The 21605-nt window shown below is 39.7% G+C and overlaps 1 protein-coding gene across 3 annotated transcripts in view; it reads right to left on the bottom strand.

The window, feature by feature from the left end:
• Nucleotides 1-21605, bottom strand: part of LOC120488240 (NLR family CARD domain-containing protein 3-like) — a 35144-nt gene that overhangs the window by 12965 nt on the left and 574 nt on the right. For 2 of the 3 annotated variants that reach the window (XM_089123269.1, XM_089123276.1), the window contains exons 2-8: nt 19473-19542; nt 19077-19190; nt 7085-7198; nt 6706-6801; nt 4635-6362; nt 3536-3607; nt 1661-1834 (exon numbers count right to left, since the gene is read on the bottom strand). In XM_089123269.1, the coding sequence (XP_088979395.1) occupies nt 1661-1834; nt 3536-3607; nt 4635-6362; nt 6706-6801; nt 7085-7198; nt 19077-19190; nt 19473-19522 (2348 nt within the window). In that variant the 5' untranslated portion in view covers nt 19523-19542. Of the gene's footprint in view, nt 1-1660; nt 1835-3535; nt 3608-4634; nt 6363-6705; nt 6802-7084; nt 7199-19076; nt 19191-19472; nt 19565-21605 lie in introns of all 3 variants that reach the window. The other variant, XM_089123273.1, reaches the window with a different exon arrangement.

The raw sequence follows: 21605 nt of genomic DNA, 5'->3' as shown, positions 1-21605 counted from the left end.
TCTGTCCTGTCTTGTGATGCACATGGGTGTTTTGTTATTATGAGCCACGTGCTCTTGTCATTGTTTGATCCCTCCCCCTTGTTATCTGATTATTGGTTTATTTGCTCCACCTGTCTACCTCGTTACCCTCCTTTGTTTGCCTCCCTATTTAGTTTTCCTGTGCACGTTCGTTGTATTTGTTACGTATGTTGTCGCGTGAAGTTCCGTACCTATCTTACCCTGCCTTGTTTGTACTGGATTGAGTTTGTATGATCGTAGTTTTCTTTTGTTGATTTGTTTACTTTATGTTTTTGTTTTTATTAAAATAACTCATTCACTCCGCACCTGAGTCCACAGATTTTCCCACTACCCACCATGACAGAAACATTGTGAATAGACAGCCGTTAGTGATTATAATGCAGACAAAAGAAAAGCATATTTGGAGCCATAACCAGGCTGGAGAGGTGTGAATGTGTGCATGGGGAGACTAAGACTGAATTGGGATTGTTCGCACCACAAAACAATAAAATCAATAGACTGAATGGATGCTAGAAGTTGACTTAAACACCAGTTTGCATAAAAATCAAATCAAAATAAAATCGTATGTCATGATCTGGAAAAACATTTAACTAAATGCAGAGTTTTAGACTTATCTTCTTCCAATTTTAAATATAACATAGTCAGACATGTGGCTTTAGCTGCAGTGTATTTCTAGATTGATTCAATGCCAACTTGCAATAAACTGCTAGGTGTCAGCTTTCAAATGAGATCACACTTGTACTTTTAGTACAAAGGGTTCATGACCTTTATTTGCTTCAGTTTGGGTATGCCATTTCTGGGGATTTTTCAAAAGTGGGGTTGCAGCTTTACAGGTTAATTTGCGGTTTGTTGCTTATACAGACATTTTATTTCAGTCTATTTTTACTCATCTCAGTAGGCTATAGCAATATAGTTTGGATGTGTTCATGTAAAAATAACATGTTTACTAATGTAGGAGCGAGAGTGAATGAACGACACAGACACGCACTGTATAACTGTAAACAACAGAGTGCGCACATCTGTGTCGTTCATTCATCATTCATACACAGACTAATGTAAGAGCGAGAGTGCTTCATTATAGAGAAACACTCGTGCCTATATGACAAGTATTCGCGGAGTTAGTTTATTTTCTGACACGTTTCAGAATGGACTTCACTGACAGATAGAAGGCAAACTCGCATAATGTTTATTTTTTTTTATTTGACAAAAAGCACAATACTTTGTTTTTATTGTGAGTATACGCAAAAAATAGACACTTAACAGGATCGAATAATGTATAACACTAAAACGTAAGATCAAAATTAACAGAGTGTTTCGAGCTTCTTTTGCGCTGATAAGAAAAAAGCGAGACGCAGACCCCAGAGGGTTAATGTGGAGCAGCTCATGTGTTCAAACATTTACAGATCAAACACACTAACTCAGTGCAGGAGAGATACAGCAAATGCTTCAAACTGAAAAATATGAATCCTTTAACATCATATGAACAGAGATGAAATTAATTTGATGAATTTGATCATGTTGTTTCAATAGCTTTGCTTGTAATGAATGTAATAATAGTTATTTCCCTGCATTTTATACCACTTTGATTATACTTTATGAACTCACGGTGACAGTTTCATGTGAGAGTCACATATGATCTTACCACAGTTTCTCCAGTTTACAGTGAGGATTCTTCATTCCACCAGAAATCTGCTTCACTCCTGAGTCTCCAACATTATTCTTATACAGATCTAGTTTTCTCAGGTGTGAGGGGTTTGATCTCAGAGCTGAAGCCAGAACAACACAACCTTCCTCTGTGACACCGCAATCCCTCAACCTGTAGAGAACAATGACAAACATTAATCCAATGTATATCAAATGTTTTTCTTAATTCTGTTTATAATTTGCACAATCTCTTTTTTTAAAACAATGTATTAAATATACCAAGAAGTTTAACTGTTATTCTGAGAGATTATGTCTTTATGTGAGGGAGAAATATTATATAAAACAGATTCAATGGAATACATTGAAAACATCTGGGTTTTCCCTAAATATAAATGTTTATACATACTAGGGATGCACTGATCCGATACTCAGTAGGGGTTGAACCAACTAGTCGATTAGTCGACCATAATGCGGTGCCGTGACGCTTTAAACTTGACGCCGACTAGTCTCGTTGATCATGTGACACTATGATTGCTGGCCACGTTGCAGACGACAACAGATGAAAGTGTGTGTGGAACACTCGATATTGTTGATAACGAAAGTAAAGCATGATGCACGCTCATTGTTTTACGGGAAATGAGAGTTCAGCCTCTTTATTAAAATCATTAAAACATTATTTTTTTTCATATATTGAAACATATTAATGATTTATCTCTAATTCACCCGCAATTAATTGGAATTAATCAGATGAGAATTTATAGCTTTTTTCTTTTCATCCTAAATGATGATGTAGAGAGCGGGCTGTTTACACCTAATCACTTCACTTGTGATCCGATAGCTATCTGATCGTGAAAAGACCAGGTGTAAAAGCCATCCGAAACGCATTTTACTCGCTCAAGGAGGTCTGGGCCTCATTCTAGACGAAACTGAACAAGTGTAAATGGATCAGGTTTTAGAAACCACATATGTAGATTTGACTCCTCCCAACAATTCTCAAAATAAATGTGTGAGAGTGTTTGCCTATATGTCATTTTATAATCATGTGATTATATATATGACAAAGCTATGGCAACACGCATTACCGCAGATGAGCAGCGGAGCATCTATTCATCGTCACACGACCAGCATTTACGTTGCGTCTCGTCTCGTTTTCGTCTCGTGATAAAGGATCGTTGACGACAATATTTAGTCATAATTTTCGTTGACGAAAGCAACACTAATCTGAACTCTCTCCAGGTCAGCTGAACCACCTGGGGGTGGAGTCGCCATCCTCCCGGAAGCAGAGCTCATGATAGCTCGTCGGCCACACGGTTGAGCACGCCGGGGACATACATGGCTCAAAGCGACCTCAGATGCTTCTGACTCCAGAGGAGATGGTGGACGAGTTGCAATATGCGACGGGAGTGTAGACCACCTTGTAAGTTGATGTACGCAACAGTCCCAGTGTTGTCCGTACCGACCAGCACGTCCCCGCCCTGTAGAAGCCTTTTCAAGCGGCTCAGAGCGAGATGTACTGCTAGCAACTCGAGGCAACACAGGAAAAGAACACTATAATTGTTCTTCACGTGCACAGTAACTGAAATTTAAAATGGCGCTGGTATCGGAAAACTCAGAATTTTTGGTATCGGATCAGTTCAGAAAAAATGGTATTGGTGCATCCCTAATACATAGATTATACATGCATATATTTTAAAATACATTTCTAAAACAAATATCATAAAACGATTAAGTAGATCACAAACCAGGTCAAATAGGTGGAGGGTTTAAACGCTGAAATGTGACACTCATATTATTTGTTAAACCATTAATTTATAATGTTTAAGTAAGAAATGTTATAATGTTTTAGCAGTGATGTTTGTTCAGTGTTACTTACACAGCTGATCTAGTTGCTGTAACCACAGGCATCAGCTTCTGAAGAACTTCGTCTGCTGTGTTTTGTGTGACACTAATTGAAAATAAAAAATAAGTTAATTTGTAGCACCAGCCAAAACGCACGATCGAGTAGCAGCCGCTGATTATGTGTTTATTATCAATATATATATACAGTATGTCACATAATACAAAAGTATTTAAATAGCTAGCGTTTAGCTAACCCGAGTGAAAACAGCATAGGGTGAAGTCATGTAAATTAACGACGATTTGAGACAAATAAATGTAAATTTAATATAAAACTATACAAATGGTGCTCTGTGGCACGGCAGGGTTTTGAACAAGGTCCTGAGCCATAGGTGGGCACCGCGGACAGACGCCGAATGGCACTGCCGGTGTTTGTACACTCAGAGAGAATAATGTGTTTGAGTTTTAAACACATAGCGCTGTGCAACGCGGTGCTGCGCTACTTCGTCCATTGCACGAACCCCCTTTAGACTTTACGACCCCAAAAGGAAATTCCTGAGAGATGTGACACTCACTTAATTCTTACTGAGAAGGAGAAATTAGCTCTGTTAATCCTATATATTCTATATAGCCACTTGAGAAATGTATAAACATGTATCTAATTTTCCCATCTCATGATTTTCCTTTTATGTTGTTCGGCCAACGTTTTCTTGTAAATTCTAATGGGTTAATGTTTCAGACTTTGCATACTATAGTTAACCAATATCATATGTGTGGCATGTTTGGCCTCTTTAAACTCCAATCTTCGTTTGGTGTCCAGCAAGCTCATATCTTGAGTCACTAATCATATCAATCTTGGCTACTTGCTCTTAGTAGTACTTAGTAAGACAGACATCAATGCCCCGGAAACGTCCATTTCTATTAATTATTAATAACCAATATTGAGGGTTCACAGGATGAGTAATTGGTTGTAATGTTAATGTAGCTACATCAAGTTTATCCAATTAACCGATCCAAATATTCATAGTAAATTATAACAAGATATGATTGACCCGTGATTTAAACACCTCTGATCTCTTAGTTTTTCTATGTTGATAATGTTTTAGACAGTAATGATTGCACTCAGTGTTACTTACCGATCATTTCTAGCTCCAATTAATCTCCTAAGGTCAAACTCCTGCAGTGTCTTCTCTGAGGACAACAACACAAACACTAAAGCTGACCACTGAGACGAGGAGAGTTTCGCATTACGTAATCCTCCAAAGCTCGTATGAGGTTGAGCTTCGTTCACTAGAGAAAGATCACCCAGTTCATTCAGACAGTGAAACAGATTGATGTATTTCTCTGGAGAGGGATTCTCCCTGATCTTCTCTTTAATATAGTCAACTGTTTCCTCATTGTTGTGAGAGCTGTTTGCTGTCTGTGTCTTTAGTTCTTGTAAGAGACTCTGATTAGACTCCACTGACAGACCCAGAAGGAAACGAAGGAAAAGGTCCAGATCCCCATTTCTACTGTGTAAAGCCTCATCCACAGCTCTCTGATGGAGATCAGATAGGGACACTTTGCCTCCATTAGTTGGTTTGGTAATCTGGTCAAACACATTGATGTTATTGTTGATAAAGGAGAGATGCACATATAGAGCTGCTAGATGTTCCTGAATGCTCAGATGAACAAAGCAGAAGACTTTCCCCAGACACAAGCCCAACTCCTCTCTGAAGATCTGAGTGCACAATCCTGAGTAAACTGATGCTTCTGCCACATCAATGCCACACTCGCTCAGGTCTTCCTCATAGAAGATCAGGTTGCCTTTCACAAGCTGCCGATACGCCAGTTTCCCCAGTTTGACGATCATGTCTTCATCTTTCACTTTCTTCTCATAGTCCTTCTCATGTTTGATGTTGGTCTGAATGAGCAGGAAGTGTGTGTACATTTGAGAGAGAGTCTTGGGAATCTCTCGTCTCTCTGCTTCACTGCACATCTCCTCTAGAACAGTGGCTGAGATCCAGCAGAACACTGGGATGTGGCACATAATAAAGAGGCTCCTTGAGGACTCCAAGTGTGAGATGATCTTGTCGGCCAGACTCTGATCACTGATCCTCTTCCTGAAGTATTCCTGCTTCTGTGTGTCACTGAAGCCTCGTACCTCTGTCACTCGATGGACACACTCAGAGGGGACGAGATCCGCTGCTGCTGGTCTGGAGGTGATCCAGATGAGAGACGAGGGAAGCAGATTCCCCACAATGAGGTTCGTCAGCAGCTCGTCCACTGAGGCTGATTCAGTCACATCACACAACCTCACATCGCTCTGAAAATCCAGAGACAGACGACACTCATCCAGACCATCAAAGATGAACAGCACTTTATACTCATCACTGGATATGGCCATTTCTCTGGTTTCAGGGAAGAAGCGATGAAGAAGATCTGAAAGACTGAGTGTTTTGTCCTTCATCAAGTTGAGCTCTCTGAAAGCCAGTGGAAATATGAGCTGGACGTCCTGATTCTCTTTCCCTTCAGCCCAGTCCAGGATGAACTTCTGCACAGAGACTGTTTTTCCAATGCCAGCGACTCCCTTTGTCAGCACAGTTCTGATGGGTTTGTCTTGTCCAGGTAAAGGTCTAAAGATGTCACTGCATTTGATCGGTGTGTCCTCTGTTTCTGCTCTCCTGGACTGTGTCTCAATCTGTCTCACCTCATGCTCATTATTGATCTCTCCACTTCCACTCTCTGTGATGTAGAGCTCTGTGTAGATCTCATTCAGGAGTGTTGGCTTTCCCTGCTTTGATATTCCCTCACACACACACTCAAACTTCTGTCTCAGATTTGATCTCAGTGTGTTGAGGACTTCAGCAGCTTTAGAGTCATGGCTGTAAGTTTAAAATCCCACATTATTAAGTCAGAGAAGTAAATAGCTATAAAGAGATGATCTGTTCACAAGCAGCTTTAACTGAGTCTCTACAACGATCTGTCACGACACATTAAAGAGCCACAAAAATTTATTTATTGTTTAAATTTGAGACTTTGTTTCATATCAAATGTAACCTGGTCTGTCTTGTATGTCGGCGCATTGTCATGGCTTGTCGGCATAGCAACAGTAACTAAAGGGGACGGGTCTTCACGAACAATCAATCATTAATTGTGTGTTCGAGTGATGTGTTACGTAAATTGCAGCACCTAAAATTAATCAACAACAAAGGTCCTCAATTTTACCTGAAACCAGGACACATGCGTTCATTAAAGTCCTGCGGTTGAATCACGGGCATGAACACAGTTTTGTTTTTAACTGGTCTGGATGGAAGATTTGACCTTAAATCAGAATGAAGAGGGTAAAGAATCAGACACACTGATATTGATGTAATTGTGTCATTAACTGAGTAACACACCAACAGCTTTTACAGTGTGTGAATGAACAATACAATACATAGAGCTTTACACAAGAGCACAATGATCATCATTAATAGACTCAAACTTATAGGACTTTAACTTAGAATTATTTGGTTCAAATCCAGATCATTAAACTCCTGTGTATTAATAATAATTTCATAAAATATCCACTACTATAAGCACATATTTTATAGAAATGACATACCTGGGATCGGGCCGTTTGTCTCCACTCTTAAACTCTATTGGCGGATTCATAGACCAGTCACTCTTCACAGACACACAGCTGGACTCTGGGTTTGAGCTCTTCTGTTGGACTGAACTGGAACAAAGAACAGATTCAGTTTACTCCTCTAGATTACTGTGTTCATTCTTTATGAGAGGAACCATATTAAAAAACACATTCACCTTTCATCTTAAAGCATTTTGAGGAACCTTTATGATATTTTTATTTAATATTTCATGTTCATTTTAAAACAAAAACACGGACAAAAATAGGCACAGCTGGACTCTGGGATTGATCTCTTCCGCTGGACTGAACTTGTTTCAAAACTAAGAAAAATAAAAAAACGTACAGACTTATAAATGTTGTGCACTTTTACAGGAATCTTCTCTCTTAGGAAACACCAGGAATGTCACCGTTCGCTAATTCATTGTTTCCTTCTCGTCTTGTGTCATTGCTGTTATGTGTGTATGTGTGTGGGTGTGACCCGAGACTCCCCGCTGATCAGCAGCTCACTAATCCTCATTAGCAGCGCCAGCTGCAGCTCATCCACTACTCATCAACTCTCCTTTAAATCCTCAATGGTTTCTCTTCTCCATTGTCAGATCGTTGTTTGATGTCTTCTGTGCGGTGTGTCTCTTCGAGTTCCTGTCTTGTGTTACTGTTCGGTGTTTCCTCTTGGAGTTCGTTCTGTGTCCTGGATTATCTGCACTTCTCTCCAGTGCACTGGGTTTGATCCTCACCTGTTCCGTGTTGACCAAAGTCAAAGTCCCTGCGCCACCCATCTTCACTCTATTCTGGACTTCCTTGCTTTACCATTCAAAAAAATCGATAACTTGCTATTGCTTCCTGTCATGAATTATGACAGAATGATCTGAACCATCAATGGAAGCAGCAAGCAGTCCATCCACATCGAGTACGTCCATAACAACATCCAATGTATGGACTCCCAGGAAAGGAATCTCAGCGATACAGGTCGTGCTGTTCAGGCCCTGGTGGCGCAGGTGTCCCACTGCGCCGCCCATGCCAGCTGTTCCCCCCACACCACCAGAGAACCCCTCCCAGTCGGAGCCCTGCCTACCAGTTTCCTTTTCCGGGGAGCCCTGTTTCTGTAGAGCCTTCTTAACCAGATGCTCCATGCATTTTTTTCCCTCCAACCCAGAACCTTCAGGACAGAACAAGCCAAGATCGCATTTCCTCTGACATTGCTGACTGGGAGAGAGGCGCTATGGTGCACGGTGGTGTGGGAGTATCAAGACCCATGCTGCGCCTTGTTCCAGACACTCTCTACGGAGATGAGACAAGTTTTCGATCGGGCCGTTGCCCGGAAGGAGGCGGCCAGAATACTTGCAGATCTCTAAAAGGGTGAGAGATCCGTTTCTGATTTCTCCATCGAATTCAGAACGCTTGTGGCAGATAGGCTTGCCGCGATAGACGGTGTTGACGGTGTTACCGGTTTTAAGTCCCGTCACCGGTGACATCACTTTCCCACCGTGACACCGCGATGTCTTGACTTTTTTTTAAGTATTCGTTTTTGCTAAAATATTTATTTGAATTAATTAAAAATAATAATTTTCAATTATTTAGTTCAGAAGAGAGCATACATTATAATTAAAAATGAACTGCGCAGTGCGTGCCAAGAGCCAGTCACGTCACAGATCAGCAAGCGTCAGGATTCCATTTAGCACGTGTGACGACGAGAACTAGTCAAGAAAAGCAAGATAATGGCGGAAGATTTGGTATCAAAACGAAATGCAAAAGCGCCTGTTTGGCAATATTTTGGGTTCAAACCAAATTCACAAATGGAACCTGAAAACCTCAATGAGGCAATCTGCAAACTTTGCCTGGCAAAGGTTGCAGCATCTGGAGGAAACACGAGCAACTTATACACGCACCTTCAAGCGCACCACAAGACTGAGGCTGCCAAAATGGGCACTGCCGTAAAACATCGACCGCAGAAGCCAGACACACAGGTACAACAGTCAATTAGAAGTGCGTTTGCGCGATGCACCAAATATAAGAAGGACAGTGTAAGGTGGAACAAATGCACCGATGCCGTGACCAAGTATATCTGCAAAGAAATGGTGCCTTTCTACACGGTTGAAAAACAATCTTTCAAAGACCTCATAACAACACTCGACAGCCAGTATGAATTGCCCGGGCGTTCATATTTCTCAGACACCGCTATCCCACGTGCCTACAACCGTGTCCGTGGAGAGCTGCAACAGGCTGTTTCAGCAGTTGATTATTTTTCACTCACAACAGACATGTGGTCCAGCACAAAAATGACACCTTACATGTCACTAACTTTCCATTTCATTGACACGGAATGGAAACTGGTGTCAAAATGCCTCCAAACAAGTTTTTTGCCCGAGGACCACACTGCCGCTAACTTGGCCGATGCTTTGCAGGAGGCTCTCCATGACTGGGGATTAAAAGAAGATAACGTGTCTTGTGTCACGACAGACAGTGGAAGCAATATTAAAGCGGCTGTTCGTAATTTAGGCTGGCCCTGGTTGAGCTGTTTTGGGCACAACCTGAACCTAGCTGTGTCCAACACAATTGAGAAGACGGAGAAAGCCCGAACAGACCGTGCCCTCGCAGTTTGTCGCACCATAAACGGCTTCTTCTCTCACAGTTGGAGAAGGAGAAGGGAACTGAAGAAAGCCCAAGTCCAGCTTGGCCTCCCAGAGCACTCACTCGTGACGGTAAGTTTATTCTTAGTTCTTATAAGAAAGCTTTTAGTATAGCTATATAGCTATATTTAGTATATAGTAGATTAAGTATTAAAAAATTATAAAACACTAAAAGCTAGTTTTCTTTAAATATATCCGACAGAAAACCATTAATAGGCTTTGTAGAACAGTTTAAAAGAGGTTGTTATTTTTTTCGTTATTGAGGCTATAAATGATTTATAGTAAATCAATCCTAAATAAAGTAAATGTTTGATGCAGTTTTACTTTGTTCTGTGGTATATAATTTAGACTTTAATAGTCTACCACGTTTTTTTTATTTGTCATTGAAAATAATAATATAATAATAATAATTGTATTTATTTTCTTATTGAGGACTGTGCAACTCGATGGGGCTCCAAGCAAAAAATGATTGATAGGATGCTAGAGCAGAGGACGGCCATCAATCGAGTTCTAGCTGATGACCGTAAAGTCAATGTGAGCATCACATGGCAAGACGAGGATGTGTTGCAATCGTTGAACAAAGCGTTAAAGCCAGTGAGCGAGTTTACAGATGTTCTGTCCGGGGAGAATTACGTAACCGCGTCATCTCTTCTACCTGTGCTGCGTCTCATTAAAGAGGACACATTGGTCCCATCGGATGAGGATGGACATCTGACAGCCAACCTGAAAGCCGGCATCATGTCTATTTTAGACGATAAATATAAAGCTCTGCCAGAAACAAGCCTGCAGCTTCTTCGCAAGACAACGTTCCTGGACCCGCGCTACCGGGGTGACTACGACCCGAATGTTGAAGAGACCAAGAAAATGATAGAGGAAGAAGCGGTCATCCTCGGTAGGAAAGCGCAGTCAACGCACCCCGTGAGAGAAGAGGGAGAACAAAACGAGGGAGAACAAAACGAGGAAGCCGACGTCGAGCCGCAGCCCAAAAGAAAAAAAACTCTGGCAAGTTTATTAAAAAGAAAAGCAGGCACTGCGACAGTAAGTCTGTGACTATTCCAGAAAAGGTGGTGACAGAAATCGCCATCTATGCTCAGGAGACCCCCATTCACGCAGAGCAGGATCCTCTGGCCTGGTGGAAGGAGAACCAAAGTAGGTTCCCCCTGTTGGCAAAGATAGCCAAAAAGTATCTTTGCGTGTGTGCAACAAGCTGTGCATCCGAGAGGGTGTTCAGCACGATGGGAAACATAGTCACCCCCAAAAGATCTCATCTTAAGCCAGAGATGGTCAACATGCTCGGTTTTCTGGCAAAGAACATGTAGGCCTAGACACAGTCTAAATGTTCTTGACTGCAAGACTGTCTTTGTCATGAAGTCGGTCTTTGTCTCAACTGTCATGTTCTTTGACTCTAGACTGCTAGCAATGTTTTACTTTTTTGCTGTCATTTATGTAGGCTAAGGTCCTTTTTGAAGTTTTTATTTTATATTCTTCTCTTTTTATTTGGTTTTATCTTATAAACTTTGTGTAATTTATTTAGGCCTATTTTGTTTTTTTATTCGTTAAAACGTTTTATGGTTCTTCTTTGTTTGGGCCCACAGTTTGCCAATTTTCACTTTTTTCGGCTATGCATGGGGTTATTTTTATTTGTTTGTAATGCTAATAAAAGTTCTCTCTATAAATAAAAGTTTATTGTCAGCGAGTTTTTTTTTCTTCTCCATTCCAGGAATTGACGCGGAATTGCTATTGACGCTTATTTCGAAAGTGAAAGTGTGTCATTTATGTAGGCTAAGGTCCTTTTTGAAGTTTTTTATTTTATATTCGTCTCTTTTTAATGGGTTTTATCTTATTTAAACTTTGTGTGATTTATTTAGGCCTATTTTATTTTCTTATTCGTTAATAAACTTTTTATGGTTCTCATTTGTTTGGGCCCACAGTTTGCCGATTTTCACTTTTTTCAGCCAATGCGGTTATTTTTATGCGTTCGTTATGCTAATAAAAGTTCTGTCTATATTTTATTCGTTCGTTATGCTAATAAAAGTTCTGTCTATAAATAAAAGTTTTATTATCAGCGAGTTATTTTTTTCCATTCAAGCAATTGATGCTGAATTGCTATTGACGCTTATTTCGAAAGTGAAAGTATAACGGCACGCATTTAAAAGCTATTTAACCCCTCTCCGCCCTCCACGGTGACACCGGGATTACCGGTGTTGTCACACGTCGATTAACCGGTGTGAAATTTTCATCACCGCGTCAACCCTAGTGGCAGAGTGTCAATGGAACAAAGAGGCGCAGTGGGACACTGGGTTCAGTGGGTTCTTGCATGGGTTGGCTGACCGCGTACAAAGGGAGATCTATACTCTGGACCTCCCGACATCACTCAACGGGCTTATTGAGTTGGCTTTAAGGGTAGATGCTCAACTGTCCCGAGTTGAGCGACGAGTTCTGCCTAGCCGTGTGCCCGGAGGAACTGAGGGTCAACGGTTCAGTGGCAGGGAGGTGGTCAGCCCCATGATTGTCTACAATCACAAACCCATGCAGGTAGGGCGAGCTCGGCTTTTGCGGGAGGAGAGGGAAAGACGGAGATCCCAGGGCCTCTGCCTCTATTGCGGAGGGGCTGGCCTTTTTGATTACAGCTGTCCGATAAAAGGTCAAGCCCAATAGTAAGTATGAGGCTACTATCGGGTGGGATCTCCGCTGAGAAGACCTCATCCACATCTACTCTCCTTCCAGGAAGACTGAGATGGTCAACGAACTCCCACGACTGTCAAGAACTTCTGGACTGCGGGGCTGAAGGTAATTTCATGGACTACACATTTGCGCACAAACTTCAGGTTCCCCTCACACACAAGATTGCCGTACATCAATTAAATCAGTGGTTCTCAAAGTGGGGTCCACGAAAATAATTTAAACAGCCTACCATTTTTCCGGACTACAAGTCTATGAAAACTAGAGTTGAGCCGAATACTCGGCTGAAACGAGTATCCGGTACGGATAAAGCACTTTTGTCAAGTACGAATATTATACGAGTAATACGAGTCAATATCTGTGCTCGGATAAAAAAATAAATAAAAAAATTATGTTGAGATTAAGGCTGAGCGATATATCAATATAAAGAATATGTATATATTTTTAAATGTGATATGTAATTAGATATTGCATATCGATATAGGCTAGTTCAGGTTTGCGCTGTGATCCTTGCTCCAAGCAAGCTGCTGAGTGCTGAACCCGAGCTCTCTGCACTGCTCCCCGCGCCCCAGCCACTCCTTTTCCACTTTGCGTGCTTGATTAAAGCATGTATGTTATGAAATAAAGTCTTTTACCTCAGCAAAAGGGACTTTCTGTCCTGTCAGCCGTTATACTGTAACGTTAGTCGTAGCGCACACTCAATTGCACGCGCAAATGCGGCGACGCGCGCTGGATCGCCTCACTGTAGAGCAAAAGAAACTATACGAGCATGTAAATTACACGAAATAAAAGCAATGCATTTATGATTTTCATTCTATTCACCAGGAGCAGTTTCCATGTTTCATAAACAGTTCTTGTTAGTATTGTGTATTCACTATTCACCATGATAACTGTCGTTTCTATATTAACCCCTTAATGCCCCTATTTTTCTTTGTGTTATTTTTTATATTTTTTTAAATGACTGTAATGGCTCATACCAACGTTGTATTAACAAAATAAATAAACCAATTAATAAATCACAATTACAATTCCAAGGGAATAATCTGCAATTAAGATTTTTGTCATAGCTAATCATGCAGCCCTAAGGTGAAGAAACCTGTTTATTATTTATTCATTTGATTTAGCAAATGTTCAAGTTTCAATAAAACTACTTGTGACATGTCATATTTTTCTTTGACTGAACATTTGCTCTCACTTTGCAGAAAAAAATATTGGGATATATTTTGCATATCGAAATTCAGCCTAAATATATATCGGGATATGACTTTTGGTCCATATCACCCAGCCGTAGTTGAGATGAAAACTGTTGTTCATTACATTTTACTTCATAATTGCAGCCACATGTGTTGTATTCATTGTTGCAAAACTTGTTCTGTAGTTCGTTTGTTATCGTGATCAAAACCATTGATCTGAAGCTCAATGCTGATGCTGTCATGTAAATAGTTTTATTTCTTATCAGCAATAAATATAGCAATTTCAGATCAACCCATATCAATTGCATGCTTAAAATAACATACCGGTTAAAGCCCCGCCCATTTCAAGACTACCCGACCCACTTCCGGGTTTAGGCCCCGCCCAGTCCGAGTACAGATACAGATACAGATAATTCATATGGTTAACAGATACAGATACAGATACAGATAATGCTGTACTCGCTCATCCCTAATGAAAACATGATAATATTTCCAAAGTGACTTATATAATGCATTTAACGTCAAATAATACAAAGTAGACACCTACATAGTAATGACACATACATAGTAAAAACACTGAACAGTTGTGATATAGCATATGACAAGCGCTGTGCGCGCCCGTCTTTGGCTCAGCACTCCCTCCCAATATCATCGTCCATCGCAATGTTTCACTATAGACATCGTCTGATGCCAAATTGGTAGACATCGCCCAACCCTATAGGCTAGGCTAAATTTGATTGCAGAATAGGCCTAATCATTGAAACATTTTTCATTTAAGGCCATTCCTGTTTGGAATATGTGATTGTGTTTTGATATAGCCTACATGTGAACAATAATCATATACATTCTGCATTTCCATTTTGTATGTGGAACATTCAGTGTAAAATTTAACCCTCTGGGGTCTAAGGTGTTTTTGGGGTCCTTGAGATGTTTTGAGATGCCCTGACATTTGTACTTTTTTTGAGGTTGCATATAAACATATTAATGGCAAAGGTGAAATTACATTCTATTTAACACAAACAAGGCTACCATAATATGTGAGCAACATGTTTGTATTTTTGAGTGATTATTGTTTTATGCGTGGTTATTGAAAAAACTAAAAATGAAAGTTTCTGAAATAAGGGGAGGGGGAGAGGCTGCTAGTGTTGTGGAGCGGGCATGTAATTTTTTAGCAATCAAAAAGCATGTCTAATTAATTGAAATCATGTATTATAAACTTATATATATATATAAAATATATATAAAATATATAAATATATAAAACACAAATTCTTGAATTTATCAAACTTTTTGTCAAATAATGTGCTGCACAATGAACTTTACTGTTAAAATTAAAACATGGATTATTCCTTAAATTCACTTTTGTTTAAAAAATTCATAATTTATTTGGATTAGTGTTAATGTATTATTACATCTGGACATATCTAAAATCTACTGTACAACAGTAATATATTTCTGTCAAGTTAAACGGAACTTTTATTTTGACGGGTTGCCGTGAAGACCTTTTGAGTTTCTGGGCCCTATTTTAACGATCTGAAATGCAAGTATCAAGTATCTTGGTGGGCGGGTCTTGGGCGCTTTTGCTATTTTACCGGCTGGATAAATGACTCTTGCTCCCAACACAAGTTTAAAAGGGGTTGGTCTGAAGTAGCCTCATTATTTATAGATGTGGTTTGAAACAAACCAATAAGAGCATCATATCACATTTCCTTTAAGAGCATGATGAAAGAGGTGCGCTTGTTCCATGGCCCAATTCTATTTTAATGGCGCATTTACCAGGCGCGCTTCAGAACCGGTTCACAGCCGAGGAGATCGATGTTCTCGTCAGGGCCGTAAAAGAAAGAGAAGCGACATTGGGGATGAGACAAACCCACCCAAATTAGCTTCGGTTAAACATGCATATAATAATTTGGATAAATGTGTAAGCTTTATGCCTATTTTTCCCATCGTCATGGAAACAACAATGATTTCCCTCCTGTTTAAAATTTTTCCTTATGATAATGTATCATTTGCAAAAAGTAAAATGCATCTGTGTAGATGAGAGAATCATCTACAGTGTATGCGCATTGTTCACACTCGGTATTATGGCCAAGCATGCACGCTTAAAATAGCATCTGAATGTACGCGCAACGCGCCACTGACTTTAGACTAGGTGTTTTCTGGTCAGTGGCGCAATTGTTTTCTGGAACTGCAAAATAGCACCAGGCATTGTTTGCGCCAAAACATGCCTCCTTTTTGTGCCAAACCACCCAGGGAGCGCAAGTTCATTTCCTAGTTTCCTAGTTATCTGTGGAGGGAAAAGCCCGCTTTGCGTGGGTGCAAAATAGGAATGATATATGCGTCAGTGTATAAAGTCATTTGCGCTGGTTGCAAGATAGGGCCAATAAGTTGGATATCCTTTAATCATGGTTGTCAACTTGCCATCAGCAATTGTCATTTAAAAACAACGGAAATATTCATATTAGTAAAACTCAATGTGTGGCTTTTGCACTTTTTAAAGGGGACATATCATGCAAAATCCACTTTTTTAGCCCTTAAATGCATTTTGTTGTATATTTGGAGTGTTTATAAGTACAGAAAGGTTTAAATTATTCTCTTCAGGTGCTTCATTTATATCTTTATATTCTGTTTTGGTCATATTTTTCAACCTGTTCCCATTTTTCTGTTCTCTATGACGTTTTTTGACCAATTACCTCACAGTATTTGCAGCGGAACTGCCAAATAAGGACATTGACTACCGGCCCAACACTTCGAGCAATCGGCCATTATTATTTCTCGCTCTGATTTTGTAGTCCGAGCTCAATGATGCAGAAGTTACGAGGGGCAAGTCAAAATGTTCAAGCACTTCAAGGATTCCCACTTTAACAACCTCCGCCAGAATAAAGAAGGGTTTGCCGATTGACTTCGTCTGAATGAGAGGTAAATTCCTTCTATCTTTGGAGACGACGAACAGAGCATTTCGATAAGCTGTAAATATCGTTAATAAAAATAAAGTACTTTACCAGGGAACTACACTGCGACCAAAATGGTCGCATATGCGACCTTTTGAAATCCCATTGCGACCCTAATTTTTAATGGGTCACAAATGTATCACTGACTATTTTGACGGGTCTGTTTTTTTTTAGTTTCTTTCGGGTTGTATTTAATCTTCTAAAACCTGTCGGATCGTCCGCTTTTTGTCCCGCCAAAGCCTTTTTTTGATCGCAGTGAGTGTTGTAGAGTAGAATGACTGATGCGTTTGACAGGGCGCAAACGAGCTGAGAGAGAGAGAGAGAGAGCCGCGCGCGCACTATCACGTCTTCACACAACACAAGCGCTGTCTTGCTCTCTCTCTCTCTCTATCGCGCGCATATTATTCAAATGACATGATAGTAAAAGGTTTGTGTCTTTATAATAGGCATGCTAATCATAATCATATAGGCTACCATCTGAGCCTGCATGGCGGCAGGAAAAAGACGCAGAGATGTAAGACATCGTGTCTCTTCCTTACACCAAAGGTAGATTTGCGGTCTGGTGTTCGGCTGATAAACTCTGCCATGAGTTAACTAATTATATTGCTAGCTCTGATATTGACATCGACTAACGTTATATGATCACTAGCAGTTTTTTAGACTAACGTTAGTTTTTTCATAATCATAATCGCGTGATTCGCGTCAAGACACGTGATTGGCTAATACTACACACTGAAGATAAATTAAATGTTTTAGTAAATAATTACTCAAAATATCCCTCTCTTCATCCCACACCCCAAACATGACATACAAAATGTTGTGGAACAGAAACAACCAGAGATATATTTATAAGCTATCATTTTATTGTCATCACAGCTTAGTCCTGCGTATGATTCTACATTGATTAAAAAAGAAAATCAAATGTGTTTTAATTATTTTATACGGAAATCATGTATTTATAATTCAGATGAGAATAAAGTTAGGGTTAGTTAAAATTAAGGAAAACAAATATATTGATCTGAAATATTGCAAATTAATTTTACATTCATTCAAGTACAATTACCAAACATATATCAAGGTCATTTTGTCTTTTTATTAATTTAATTAATAAACTAATTATATAAAACTATTGTCGGTGCACTACAAATAAACTGGTTCTATGCCTTTATTAATAAAACTTAAACAACTTAAAAAATACGAGGCTTAAGACATTTATAAAAATGCCTTCTGTTTTGCTTTTCACTCCATTGTACCGAATCGTACCGAACCGTCTGAATGTCTGAACCAAGGTATGAACCCGACCCAACCGTGACTTCTGTACCGTTCCACCCCTAATGCAGTTTCATTATTATTCATTACTATCCAGAGTGAGGCTTACTATAAATAATTTGTGCGACCAAATCATGTTTTGCGCCAGTAACTGAAAAAGTTAGTAGCGCAAGTGCCACCAGTGGAAAAGGTTAGTGTAGTTCCCTGTTTACTTTCTTAAAACACATGGTGGTCATGGCTTAGCAGTACCTTTTGTTTTTGTTTTGAAGTAACGTTACACGTCTACAGTATTATTGTTCTTGAGTTTTATCAATGGTCATTTAGCTGCTGTGTTTTCTGATGCTTTTCTAAACCTATCATATAATACAGATTTTTAGTGATAGTGGATTAAACCGTAGTCATTTATCTTGTCAGTGTGCTTTTTTTTAACAAGATAAATAATCGACTTTCACTTATAACACAAAACAGTTACATTCCACCGATACATCCATATGAAGAGGTTGTTCTGCAGATTCGTCGTCATCTTTTTCAACTTGCTCGCTCTGGCTCAAACATGTAAGGCTTGATGACAAGTCTTCCGTTGTTGACACAATTTGTTAACGTGTGAATAAAAATGTTCATTAACGCTATAGTATATCTCTAATCAAACTACAAAAATGGCCGAACAGGGTGGAGTTGAACCAACTGTGAACTCAGCGACCTGGAGAGCGGGCGGGGAGTGACCTTTGCATTTAAAGAGGCCGCTCCAAAATGAGTTGCTCACAGACGCACATCAGAAAAGGGGTAAAAAGGGGCTCTGTGAAGCTATAATAATGAGGAATTCAGACCCAAGCATTCGAGTTACGCTTTATATAGACCACAAATGTATGAGTTATATGTAAAAAATAAAAAAATAATCGTCCAATTGCAGCCCTACTAACCCCCCCCCCCACCCCTCAACTCACTAAAAAGAACAATGTTCATTTTTTCTGAGCTTTAAATATATACCAGCTTACTGTACTCTAGTAACGATATCTTGCTGTGAAACATCACTGTTCTGACCAGACACTGTGAAGCTCTCAACAAATCTGAACCAGCGCTTACAAAAATCTGCTCAATTGTACACCTACTCCATTATATAAAGGTGGAGAAAACCTCAGCTTACATTTACTTTTTGTCATTGTTATTATTAAACTGACTGACTGACATAAATTATCCTTCTAATTCTTAAGTGTCATACTATAATGATCAAACTAAAATGATATACCTGGGATCGGGCCGTTTGTCTCCACTCTTAAACTCTATTGGCGGATTCATAGACCAGTCACTCTTCACAGACACACAGCTGGACTCTGGGTTTGAGCTCTTCTGCTGGACTGAACTGGAACAGAGAACACATTCAGTTTAATCCTCTAGATTACTGTGTTCATTCTTTATGAGAGGAACCATATTAATATAAACACATTCGTCTTTCATCTTAAAGCACTTTGAGGAAACTTTATGATCTTTTTATTTAATATTTCATGTTAGTTTTAGAACAAAAAAAACTGACAAAAATAGGCAAAAATGTGTATATATTTTTATGTAAACTTGTGCAGGGGGGTCAAAAACTGATATTTGTCTTCGATGCGACACAATATTTAACAGTGTTTGTTGAAAGTACCTGCGTCCGGTAGAGAAATCTCCATCTCTGGATGCTTGTGAATCACCCATGATGAACTCCTCCACTGACTCTGATGAAGAAACAATCACACACTAAATTAAATGATTAAATTAAATTAAACGACCTTCATTTTTGCTGAACATGTCTGGAGTGTGTGGAGTGAAAAAGGATCACATGACTGCGTTAACTTAAGCTCATAATTACAAACAACTCACAGACAAACACACCCACAAACAAGTCCGCCGTTGGTTTTAGAATTTATGAAAAATAATGGACAAGAAACACTGATTGAACCACTGATCTATGTAATGACTGGATAACTTGTGACGTTCTAAACTGCCACCGCCACCAGAAGTGTTCGAGCGGCCATCTTACGATTCCCTATGGGCAGAGGGCTCCAACGGCCGTTATACAGAGATAGTAGCTCCGACGGCACTTTTAAGATGACCCGCTGTGCAACAACAAGTGTAAAACCAAGTTCACAAAAGGATCTAGAAAAACTGCCCATAGGTTGTAAATTAAAGCCATAAGTAGTCATTTATATGCACAATCGTCGCTATTTCTGTGCTGTTTCTCCAAGGCAAGAGTAGCCTAATGCTGCTTCTTCCAAAAATATGACAAAACAAACAGCAATAATCACAATTAAGTGTCCAATAGCGACCCCATTTGTGTTACCACTTCTTGGTACACAAGTTAGAGATAATCCCAAAGTAATGTTGTACTTGCAAGCGTTTCTAGCTAAGTATGGCGGCGTACACAGTGACATAATGACGTCGTTCCCTGGGCGCTCTAGTCAGTGGAAAAACAAACAGGTTCTGAAGTGGTTCGCAAGTTGAACCAACTCCGAACCAACTTTGAACCAGCACCAGTTCTGAACCAGTTCTTTTTTGGTGGAAAAGGGGTAGGTGAAAACCCTCTGTAGAACCAAGCGGCAACCTACCCGTCTCTCTCTTGAAGCCAACACGGAAGTGAATTACACTGCAATTCATCAAGTGGCCGCTTGAGGCTGACTGCAAAAGCGAGTCAAATCTGTATCTCCCCCATGTTAAAATGCCCCCAACTTCACAGCAGAAAAAAACATGTTGCGTTGGCAATAGTTGTTTTGGTCTATATCGCTAATTTTGCCCTTCGTGATGACTGTGAGGGGGGTAAATGTTTTTACAACTCACCCATTTAAATTATATTTAAGCCTTAAAGTTCTGCATAATTAAGGGCGTGGCCACTTGAGTGACAGGTGCCGCTGCTTTCACTGCTAGTCGTTTGTCTGCTGTCTGTTAGCGTCACCCTCAGCTGTGTTTCTGCTTTTTCCGGGATTATTTCACACAATTTAATACATGTATTATACCTTCGCCCGTGCACGCCGTTGGATTCCGCCGTGTTGAGTATGGAGAGAACGACCAGCGCTGTGTTTCCAGCTGTTTCCCTCGCATGCACTAATGGATGTCTGATGATTTCAGTGCTTTCTCTCCATCCATAGGCTACAATAGATGCATACCCTTGAATGAGCGCGGGATCGACTTATCGAGACTTTTTCCACGATGGCTCCTGCTGTGTATACATGAAGTGAACTGTCTTCATTAAGTATATCGTCTTATTAAACGGTCTGTACACTTACAAAGTTCTCAATGCTTTGTTTTGCATGTAGGGACCCTCATTATGTTACTGTGTTAGTGTGGGGCTATTTTGAGCCTTGTTAGTGGTATAAACTAGCGATTTGTTTTTACTTAGTCAATGCCCCCATTACTAGCATTATACGCTAAACAGTTTTTAGAGATAAAACTCTTTACATTCGATTATCATGAAAACAAATATCAGAGAACGATTGACTAGGTACCGATGTTTTATTAGACCAAAGGTGCATTGTTCGCCGGAGTTCTCCTTTAAGTTGTTTTTAATTAATGTTCATTGGTCCATATTTAAAGAAAGCCTTTATACCTTTGTCATTTTATGTTGCACTTTCAGTTTTGCATTAATTATGTTAAAAAGATATTATGCCTTGTGCACTTTAAGTTGATTTTATATAGCCTATTATTTTAATTTAATAATTTAAAGGTGTTAATAAACAAAAGGACAAAACTTATGTTTTATTTATTTATTTATTTTTGCTGATCCGAAAAATGATCCGATCCGAGA

Source organism: Pimephales promelas, chromosome 2 (genome assembly GCF_988280905.1).
Source record: "Pimephales promelas chromosome 2, fPimPro1.hap1.1, whole genome shotgun sequence".
In the NCBI taxonomy this organism is placed as follows: domain Eukaryota; kingdom Metazoa; phylum Chordata; class Actinopteri; order Cypriniformes; family Leuciscidae; genus Pimephales; species Pimephales promelas.
This window is presented reverse-complemented; position numbering and strand designations above follow the sequence as displayed.